This window comes from Diabrotica undecimpunctata, chromosome 10 (genome assembly GCF_040954645.1).
Source record: "Diabrotica undecimpunctata isolate CICGRU chromosome 10, icDiaUnde3, whole genome shotgun sequence".
NCBI classification, from domain to species: domain Eukaryota; kingdom Metazoa; phylum Arthropoda; class Insecta; order Coleoptera; family Chrysomelidae; genus Diabrotica; species Diabrotica undecimpunctata.
In genome coordinates this window covers 19,705,914-19,717,565 of record NC_092812.1, presented here as the reverse complement: position 1 = coordinate 19,717,565, position 11,652 = coordinate 19,705,914, and the positions used below count along the sequence as shown (strand labels likewise).

The 11,652-nt window shown below is 32.5% G+C and overlaps 1 protein-coding gene across 1 annotated transcript in view; it reads right to left on the bottom strand.

Annotated features, from left to right (window-relative positions):
- Positions 1-1,579: 1,579 nt before the first annotated feature.
- l(2)k05911 (CLIP and Tryp_SPc domain-containing lethal (2) k05911) overlaps positions 1,580-11,652 on the bottom strand; it is a 37,999-nt gene continuing 27,926 nt past the window's right edge. The window contains exons 4-7 of the mRNA XM_072546711.1: positions 7,991-8,126; positions 7,795-7,933; positions 6,600-6,745; positions 1,580-1,836 (exon numbers count right to left, since the gene is read on the bottom strand). Coding sequence (XP_072402812.1) covers positions 1,684-1,836; positions 6,600-6,745; positions 7,795-7,933; positions 7,991-8,126 — 574 coding nt within the window. The 3' untranslated portion in view covers positions 1,580-1,683. The remainder of the gene's footprint in view (positions 1,837-6,599; positions 6,746-7,794; positions 7,934-7,990; positions 8,127-11,652) is intronic.

The following is an 11,652-nucleotide window of genomic DNA, read 5'->3' as shown; positions in this document are numbered from 1 at the left end:
GGCTAATATATTAAATACAACAAGAGCCAAAATAAAAAACACTTACACAGTGGTGTGTACAAACTTAAATGTGGAGACTGCCCAAAAACTTACATCGGTCAAACTGGTAAAAATTTTAATAAACGAATAGCAGAACATAAAAGGGCTTTCAATAATAGAAAAACAGATTCTACATACGCACTTCACCTTCTAGATCATAAGCATTCTTTTAATGACGAATTTAAAATTCTTCACATTCAAAATAAAGGCCTTAAGCTATCTTTGTTAGAATCTATGGAAATCAACAAATTAAAAAACACAGATATAATTCTGAATGACCAACTTGAGACAAACAGTTCTCCCTTCCTCAACCTATTTCATTAGAGACTGTAAAGTGTAAACGTATGCCAAAAATAGATCACTTGAGAAAGGCAATCAGCCGAAATAGCTGCAGTGATAAGAGTTTAAAATAAATTTTGTGGAAGTTTGAAAACAAAGTTTTCAGTGTTTTATTGTTACAGTTTTGGTATGACAACTAAGTTGTCGTTTTAACCATAATCGGATCTGAAACCTGCTTCCTCTTTAGGTTACTGGTCGATAGAAGTTTGGTTTGGAAATTAATCGTCTTGTTGGTATCTTGGTACCACCTTGGTATGGTAATATAACGAGTGGCAGAAATCTAAAAGACGAAGTAGTGGCCCAAACACCAAAGGCATCACTGCTGTAACAATCTATAAGACATGCGTAAGACTTATCATGACCTACGCGATAGTGACCAGAGCGGAAAACACAACTACGAAGAGAATGTTAAGAATACGGAAATGCGAGCATTAAGACTAATAGCAGGATGTACTCTATATGAGCGTAAAAGTAATGAAGAAGTAAGGGAGATATGTGACGCCCAGACGTAGTACGATGGGCTAGAAATATAAGAAGAGAATAGAGAGATCTTGTTAACAGAATACCAGACGATCGCTTAGCCAAAATAAAACCAAAGAAAAACGCCCAAACACACCTTGACACCCTGGATGACCACCTACGAGATGGTACGAAAGTTGGTCTTCTTCGTCTTAACTACCACTGCTTAATCATTGAAGAAAACACAGGATGTAGTCCTAATGTAAGAAGAAGATGAAAAGGTCAGTAGCTCAAGTTGTTTTCTAGATTATTTCGGGAATCGCTCACTATTAATTGATCGATTAAGGGCTTTCATTTGATATAGATCTTGAGTGATGATATTGTTTATTTTACTATAATTATAATAGACTCATTTTTAAAATTTTGGTTGTTTCATATACTTGGCCTTACATAGTTGGCCTATACAGTAGGCCTATGTTGAACATAGGCCTTCTCCCGATATTTTCATCTTTTTCTATTCTGCTCCTCTGCTTTCCAATTGGTCAAAATTCTTTTGAGGTTCCACTCAAGCAATTTTTTTCTCCATCTGTCGTTTTTCAGCTCAGGCCTATGCAGCTATCTTTATTTTTTGTTGGCAATACCTTACCTCTCAAATAGTAACAAATTCAAATATTGCATTATTTTTTGATAGGTACACCTATAAAAAAAATTGGTCAAAAATAAAAAGAATATTCATGACATATTTTATTAGTTTCGTACTAAGATTATTAAAAATAAATATTTATTTAAACTTAATTTACTTCGTTTTTTTTTTCATAGAAAATATTTACTTCCTTCTACCACTACTTATTTTAGGTTCTTTTGAATCCAAGGTAAAAATTTCTCGACTCTAGTGTAGACGCCGGGATATTGTCCCTTACCGCATCCTATGCCCCATGAGACGATACCAACTTGAACCCATTTGCCATCATTGATCATAAGGGGTCCGCCACTGTCGCCCTAAAAAAATAATAAATTTTAAATTAACTATTAAACTTCTTCACTAAAAAATTTAATTTTTAAGAGATAAACAAACATGACAGCAAAAAATTTCTCTCAAAAGATGAACGTCTTCTACACTTCTGCATTAAAAACAATTTATTTATCCCTATCCGAGATTCCCTCTTCCTCTTTAAGTGCAGTCTCCGTTCCGAAGGTTGGTAATCATCAAAGCTATTCCTACTTTCGAGACTGAGGTTCTAAATATATGGTTAATTAGTGGTGTTAAACTATTCACCCAGACTTTTCAGCAAGGTGTCTTCTCTTTTCTATTCATCTTCTTCTGCGAAGATAATTATTCGCGACTTTAATGCAAAAATTGGGTTTTAAACAAGATGATGCTAAAGTAGCAATTAGTAAGTATTGCACAGAGATTGTTGAACTTCTTACACCAGGAAAATTTATCTGTAATGGACTCTTTTTTTTAATAAAATGCTTCACCATAAATGGACATGGATCAGCCCAGATGGCAATGTCAAAAATTAAATAGATTATATCATAACAAACAGAAAAGAAATGATCCTAAAAACACGAAAAAAGAAATAGATTCCCCCAGAAAACAACGACATGTATTAAGATACATAAACCAGACATAGAAAAAGACTTGCAAGACGAAATAGAAGATGTAGATCAATCAAATCATGATATAAAGTTGGCACTAAAAGAAACGGAAAGGGAGTGCAGCCCGACCATTCTGATCCATAAGGAAACACTGAGCCAAAATACCAAAGAGCTAATAGGTAAAAGAAGACAGCTGACGGAAAAATACAGCTCTAACTACACAACAATGAAGAAATTTAATAAAGATATCTAAAGATAAGAATGAATAACATTCATGAACTTGCCCGACAACACATCCAGTTAGCCAGTGACAGAATGAAAGATCAATATGATTCTCGATGCAAAAATGAAAGCTTTGAAGTAGATGATCTTGTTTGGCTTTATAATCTACAATTTCGTAGAGGCTTGTCTCTTAAACTGCAAAGCCAATGGGAAGGTCCATGTGAAATTAAAAAGAGAATAAAAATAATCGAATTAAGTAGTGCCAAAAGGTAAACCAAAAGTTGTTCACATAAATCGTGAAATGAAACAGAAGAAGCACGAACCCTTCAACGTGAGATCAAAGATGACCGGCGACCAAACTTTAAGGAATTTGTGTCAAATTGCACAGAAAGAAAGAGTGCTAGATTTGACGTGACCACAGAAGCTCAACAGGATCTTTTTAGTGTTCCGGAAAATGTCCGGAACATGTCTCTGTAGCTCTCTGTGCTACCCAAGACCTCGAAATGACTAAAGGAATCTCGTCCGTATTCAATAAGAAGTTCGATCGCTTGGACGAGTTGAAAAATCAGCAGTCTAAAGTTGGAAGAGAACTGCGATTAGAAGATGGTTCTCGATCTTTGCTGTATATGGTGACCAGGAAGTCTTATACAGACAGGGTAAGCTACGAGGACATATGTCGTGCTCTAATTTAAAGAATATCGTGTGCAATGATGACATCAAGAATTTGGCCTTAAAAAATAAAGGGCATGCACTAGAAAATTTGGATTGGAAGATTGAGATCTTCCGAGAAACCGGCGTACGAACGACTGTGTGTTGCATTAACCCGAAGTGGTGGTGCCCTTCAAAGACAGTAGACTATTATTTCTTTCTGGGGGTTCATGCAGAGCTGAAGAGTTATATATTCCGCGATCCTGGGCCTACATATAGAGTTGCTGATCGGGACGCTCAGATCTAAAAGGGGAGCAGTGTAACAAACAATCTAATTTCGACGTACCCCATATAACGGTACCCCATATAAGCCATGCTGATATTAATTTAGCTAGTTGATAATAAATTATCGCACTGTAAGCTTATAAATAAATATATTTACATAAATTAAAACCACTCGTTTTATTGTTAAACACTTTACAATTTTACATTTTGATTGAAAAATACAATTGAAGAAATATATATTATACTTAGACGTAAAGGCCTTATCTTTTTACTTTTTACTTCATATGTTTTACTGCATCTGTGGTTATCTGAAATGCCCTGTGTCCGTTTATTTCGGATAGAATAGAAATATGCTTTATAGCAACTGAAAATTGTACAATTTTTATCGATAAAGCTTACAAAAAGTCAGAAACATAACAATAACAATTATAATTTACTGAAATTATATAAATCGTCAATATTACAGAATAAAATATAATAAAATAAACAATCCATTGCAAAATTTGAAATACCTTGAATTCCGTAGAAATTTAGCTTTTTTATCAAAATGTCGTGATTTACACAATCAAAAGCTTTAGCATAGTCACAAAACACAGTGGTACAAATAGAAGTAAACAATGAGCACAACGAACAGAAAATAAATAAAATTTTAAATCTAAAACTACATAAGAAAACCCTAAAATTAGTATTTCCACCACCAGAGAAAAATACCCAGTACCTTCTGCTGGATTACATATACAGGAAAATATCAATAAAAATAGCTAAACACATAAAAAAGAAAGGAATAACACCAGCCTTTAGAATAAACATATTAGGTGTTTCTGAACAAACAACAACTTACACAGTGATGTTAACAAACTTAAATGTGACGACTGCCCAAAATCTTACATCGGTCAAACTGGTAGAACTTTTAACAGACAGATAGCAGATCATAAAAAGGGTTTTCAATAATAGAAAAACAGATTCTACGTACTTTTAGACCATAATCATACTTTTAATGGGCAATTTCCTCCAACCAGTTCTCCTTTTCTCAACTTATTCAATTGAAGACTATAAAGTGTAAACGCATTCAAAAAATACATCACTTGAGAAAGGCATTCTGCCGAAACAGCTGTAGTGATAATAAATTATAATAAATTTTGTGGAAGTTTTGAAAACATAAGTTTTCAGTGTTTCATTGTTAGATTATTGTTTAGAGCTTGCTAAACCTCAGCACAGAAAACATAACATCACTGGTACATTTATTAGATTTTGTGATAAAATAAAAGGCAATAGATGTACAGTTACAGGCATTAGATTTTTCACCACCTTTATGAAGAGGAATAATAATGACTGTCTTTAGGCACTCTGGAAATGTACCTTTTTCAAAGGAATCATTAATTAGTGAGACCAGGACTTCCAACACATTTTTTTGGAGATTTGAGACTGTTTTTATGGATAGTCCATCAGTGCTACATGAAGATTTGCTTTTGATACTACTGATTATTTGGATCAGTTCAGATTTATCAACTGGTTTTATAAAGAATGAATTCGATACCTTTTTTGAATTGAGGAGATAGGAAATGGTATAATTAAAGAAGAATCTGCAGCATATCATAATTATTATACTAGTACTAGCAAATCTAATAAGAAATTGGTAGTTATTTCGCACTTACAAGATATTTAATATACCAGAGATATATTGGATCTAAACCTCAACCTAATTATTTTCCTTTTTTCCACTCAGATATTTCATCTAGTATGATTATCTTAAGCTTCTAGATCCTTACGAGTTACGTTACGAAGTAACGAAGTCTTAATGAAGTAAGAAATTTACTTCGTTGTAAACGAGATTCTTCTTCCTTTATGTTGCAGTTTCGCAACGATATATAAACATTTATATAATATTAACAGACTTTGTGATACTTTTGATTCTTCCCGTATTCGAAGATTCCAAAATACATCTGTTAAAAACTACATATTACGAGACGAGCCATCTGCAGAATGACAAAGACGTAAGTTTGAGATAAGGGATGATTTCCGTATGCCATATGAGAAAACGGTGCGTTTTGGGTTAAGAGTACCTGACACTTCGTATCGGTCTTGCGACCGAGAGAGTCGTACAATGCAGTAAGGGTGGTTCATTATCAACTTTTTGTGGTTTCTGTGCGTCGGTGAAGACGTCTTTTGCGATAGCGGTGGTGCTATCAATTCATTGGGTAAGGTACACTACACCATTTATCTTGTTGCTGTATATACGTCAAGTACTTGGTATATAGATTTCTATTTGCTTAGAACTTTATCTCATTTGTGCCGCGATCGCGATTGAACATTGTCAAAAAAGAACATTTTACATATATAAACATTCATTTTAGCTTATTTACTGTATTCTATATTTGTATTTTATTCACACCGATTATATTTCTTGTGTGTTTTGTATTAATAATTGTAATAATTATTTCTATGCACCGCATTATTAATTTGTTTGTATAACGTTGACATATGTATCCGTAATTAGGTTGTTTTTTTTTTGTAATATTGTAATATTGGATTGAACAGAATATCTCTTCCCTTTCTGATGACCCCCATTGTTAAATTGAGGTCATCGTATGTGCAGAACGCAACACTTTATATAAGCTTGTATATTACGGGTTGTTCTCTCTATGGAAGATTATTACTACATCTCTTGCGCGCTCAGCTGATGCTTCTTCTCCCACTTGGTGATTTGTTAATTGCTATTTTAACAATTTTTGTGTTCCTAATTCTACTAATGTGCTTGTTCCATTCTTTTCTTCTATTTAGTTTCCACTCGTTTATACATTTTGTTCTAATTTGTCACTTCTTATTCGATCTCTCAGCGTGTTTCCTTTAATACTTCTGGGTATTCTCAGTTCGGCTGTTTCCAGCATCCTCTGTGCTTAAATCCTCTTCATGTTGTCACAAGCTATGTTACAGAAATTTTTATGGAACTCCCATTAAGCATTAGAAGAAGTAATCTTTCTATAGCTCTAAATCGGGAAAATACTTACACTACAGGAGTCTCTATTAGCTTCACCAGCACACAACATATGCTCAACAATGCCTCCAGGAGCAGCAGGACCATATTTGGACTTGCAGTTTAGATTGTTCCAAATTGGAATATTGACTTCTTGTAAAACGGCTGGTTGTGGTCCACCTAAAAGAGTTAAATAGGAATTAAATAATGGATAAAAATATCTTCATTTGCAATGAAATTAACTGTTATTAAAAAGCAACTATAGAAAAAAGCAGAGACTACACTCGAATTTTCAGCACAGTAAAAGTTTTGTAATGTTGTTAATGGTATTCATTACCGCAACATTGATTAACTAAATGAATGTAACAGTTATTAAAAAAAGGGGCTAGCTTGGCTCCTAAGAGTTGTATTACCTCCTTTTTTTCTAAAAGTTGTGTCTTTTATCCAGCTTTCCGAATATTTTTTGCCAATTATATTAATTTGAACTAAATTCTACGGAATTATTGTAAATGTTTATAATCTTAAAAAGTGCTATTTATTATTAAATCATTTTGTGTACATAAATGTAAATTTTTTAAATTTTCTTTTCCATTGGTGATGAGTATACGTCTTAACAAAAAAAATTAGCTCGAAATTGTTGAGATTTGTTCAGTCAAATTATCTGGACAAGCCTAGAAATTTAGGTCATTTTTCGAAAAACCTTATAAACAAAATAAAGTTCATAAAAACTATTCAACCGATCTGGCCTATTTTTTGCACACAATTCAAACATGATAATATTCTCAAATGTAGGTAAATTAAAACAAATTTTAATAAATATTAAAAAAGTTATCAACAATATTCAAAAACAGCGATTTTGTTGTTCATTTTGCAATAACTTTTTTTATTAACTGATTTTAGCATTATCTCATTTTGTGTATCTTATGATGCACAAAATAATGAGTTTGACGTTTTGATTGTTTATTTAAAGATATTTAAATATCGGGACCTAATATCAGGACTTTTTGCAGAACAACGTTGGTGCACCGCATTAAAAAGTTTATTTAATATTAATACTTAAATAGTTAATAACTAACTCAACAAAAACGTAGCATTATATTTTTATATGATCTAACTAAAACACAAAAACTACAATAAAATCTCTATCAATACACATGATACTTTAGAAGTAATGTATCTGAAAGGCAACATCAGTAAAAGAAAGACACCGGATTTGTGCTCCTACTTACTTTCTCTTAAACTTCCCCATCCTATAACTGTCCCTGTTTTTCCTGTGGGATCGGTACTACTGGTGGGAAGACAAACTGATCTAACTTGCTGGTTAAAATCAACTGGACTATCCAAGGTTAAGATTGCAATATCGTTGTACTGCAAATTACGTTTTGTGTTAATAAATGTTTCGATTTTTGCTGATCTTTTACTTACCAAGGTCCTAGCATCAAATCCTCTGTGTCTTACTACTCTCTTAACTCGTTTTTCAATATGTCTGGTTTCAGAGTTGGATTTGATATTGTGATCTCCAAGTCTTACTGTTAGCCTCGCGACATCCCAGGAGCTCATACTAAAAAAATTAATAATTGTGTCTTTTAACAATATTCTAATTAAAAATATATATTTCATTTTTAGAAATATGTATAAATATCTCAAGAACTGAGCAGTCCACGAATATTGAATGAAAAATAGAACTCGGTTCGATTCTGAAAGCCTAATCTAGTAAATATGTGGAGTAAAGTATCCAATTCTCTCCATAGTAAGGATAGACTAATTTCAAACTTATGTCTCCAAAAAAAAAGCAACAATGCGATTTGAAAATGAACTGTCCGAGATTTTCACAGTCGGAAAAGGAGTTCGACAGGGTCGCATGATATCACCAGCACTATTTAATACATACTTTGAAAACCCATTTAGATGGACGAATCAGAAGATGGTATTACAGTAAATTGCCAACTTATAAACAATATTAGATATGCAGACGATACTGTATTGTTGGAAAATAGTGTACAGGAGCTTCAAAGAATGATGAATAATCTTGTAGACACATGTTATAAGTGCTGCTTGTCAGTATCAATAGTTTGAGATGCACCAATAAATTGAACAGAATTGAAAAAATTATTAATAAATATAACCTATACTAGGGATGCAGCTTATTGCATATTATAGGGTTGCAGATCGAAGAAGGAAGAATCAAGTACTCTTATAAAAAAACACCCGAGACACTTAAATGTGCTGAATGTATATCTGAGCAACGGATATTCAAAGCTCAAATAAGGAAGCTCAGGAACATTAGGGAGCAGAATTTTGACCTAATAAATTTGTCGATGACGCTCCATGTGCCTCGACATGAAGAATACCGAGTCATGAACGGATATTGGTTATGTGCTGAGAGTCAACATCACAAAAACTTTTTTGAAGAAAAAATGGGAGTGTATAGCTGTATAATTTAGATTATTTTAAGCAGAAAGTTATTCTTGTGATTTGTATGTAAAACGCTTACTTTAAGTGTAAATTGCAAATAAACAACTAAAATATTAATATATGATTTTGAGGATCACATTTTGAAGCTTTGTGAACGATTCCATTAATGTACAATCTTTTTCAAATTTGGCACATTAAAACTTTAAAATATGTTCTTTTAAATGACGCTAATAAAATCTCTTAATTGTTATAAACAAAGGTACTATCAATTTAAAAAAAAAAAAAGGTGACTAACTTAGTCCCAAATTGTACTGGGACAACTTTTTTTTCTTTTAAATTTGTAAAAAAATCAGGTTGTTTAAATATAAAAAAATAATTTTCCTGCAGGCAATAGTTAAAAAGTTGTTCTAATTGTTTATAAGCAAAAAATCGACATGTATTTGCAAAATTATTTTGCAGTATTTAAAATTATTTTTCTGCATTTTTTTTTAAATAACATTACTATAATAAATATTCCTCTTTTAGAAGCTATCCGTATAATTACTATAGCTACATATTTCTCTGACTTATATTGTTGCACAAAAATTTAATTTGGGATAAACAAATTAAATGACTTTTAAACTATTTGACCGATCGGTTTTATATTTTGATCACATTCCAAGCACTACAAGATTCAACATTTCGTGTAATATGAAGGTTATAAGTTGATTTTCAAAAAAGTTATTGACTTTTTGACTTATTTTACAACTTTTTAGGCAACAAATAATGATAGAAACATTTAAAAAACGCCATTTTAAATGTTTTTATATGACTTATAAGATTCTTATTCTTAAATTTGTTTCAAATGCTTCACTTTTTGCTGATAGACGAAAAAAGCGAAAATTTACGGTTTTTTGATCTTAATTTGTTAATAACTGATTAAGTCCAAAAAATCGACTACAAGAAACATATAGGTTTTTGTTACAGAGGTCCAAACTACTCAAAACAACTGTCGTTTGCCTGACCGGATCAGTGTCACAAACAATGTACGTTTTTGCTTACTTCCCTGGGCTATCAACTCAGGCTGGGTACACTAAAGAACATAAGCTTGCGACAATCAATTCCATGCATGCCCAAATCGAATCATAAGAAGAAAAGACATAGAGATCATAAGAAGAAACATCCATACTGTACGGGGATCAAATTTTAAGAAATAGAGCTTGGGTATACGATACTAAAGTTGGAATACGTATCCTTTGTAGATCTGATCTGCATAACCAGAAGAAATCCTTAAACCTACCATAATAATTGCTTTTATCTAAAGCACATGACTTATTATTAAAATTTAAGAAAAAAGCAGGGTTTAGTACCAAGATCTTACCACGTCTTTCGTCAGTTCAAGAGAATTGGTATTTATGGGAGACTTGAATATCAGAGTAGGGCGGAAAGTGAATAACAACTTCATAGGTCCCTACAGAGAAATTACCAAAAATAATAACGGTGACAGTTTGATTGAAATATGTTTAAACCATCAACTAAAAATAACAAATGGTTTTTTTGAACATAAAGATATACACAAATATACCTGGACACAAGTTACTAAAAATTTAAAACCAATTATAGATTCCGTCATAATAAAGCAAAACACTACAATGCAAGTGCAAGATACAAGAGCATACAGATGAATAATATGGGGTTCAGAACATTATATTGTTATGTCAAAGGTAGTTTTTCCATTCTGTTATAAGTCAACAGAAAGACAACCATAAAGACAAGATAGATAGCCCGAACAAAAAGAAATTTTGGAGAAAACGAATTGCAAATTGGATAGTTTGACCCAGGAGAGTACATAGATACTATATCAACACCGATTAGATGAGAAACTAATCAATAGAACTGAAACATCAACGGCAGAAGAAATATACGACAACATAGTGGACATCATCAAAGAAGCCGCACAAGAAGCACTCGTCTTGACGTTTCAAAGACAAGTGATAAGTTATGGTGGAATGAAGAAACAGAAAGTTTAATAAAAGAAAAAAAAGAAAGCGCATATCAAATGGCTAGGTAGCAAATAACAAAGAGATAAAGATAAATATCTACAGCTCAAAAGAATACCAATACCGACAGCCAAAAGATAAATGTGGAATAAAAAATGCCAGGAAATTAATACCTATCCAGGAGACAGAAAATGGACAGAGGCATGGAACTCTCTAAGTAAAATAAGAACTAATGAAAGAAGAAGCGCAAATATTCAAATAATGTCAATACAAAATGGGAAAAGTACTATAGGGAACTACTAACAGAAAGTGGGATGAATTTTTATCTCAATCACCAACGAAAGCATTGAGCGTGAATGATGGTAGAAGTTATTAGAAGTACAAAAGGCTATAAAAAAACTGAAAAATGGTAGATCTCCAGGATCAAGCAAAATCCTTGCTGAACTGATAAAATGTGGAATACAAAACTTTTTGAAGATCTCACTTGGTGCATAAATCAATACTTAAATAGCACTTCCGTACTATTTAAGTATTGAGTATTTCGCAGGGAGAGAATTCGACCGATTAGATAAGACGACGAATGGGAGTTAAAGGCTAAAAAACGACAAATGTGGAAAGAAAGTAACTGATATGGTGCGGACATGTCCAGAGAATATAAAATACAAAACTTCCAAAATTTTTATTATGGAATAA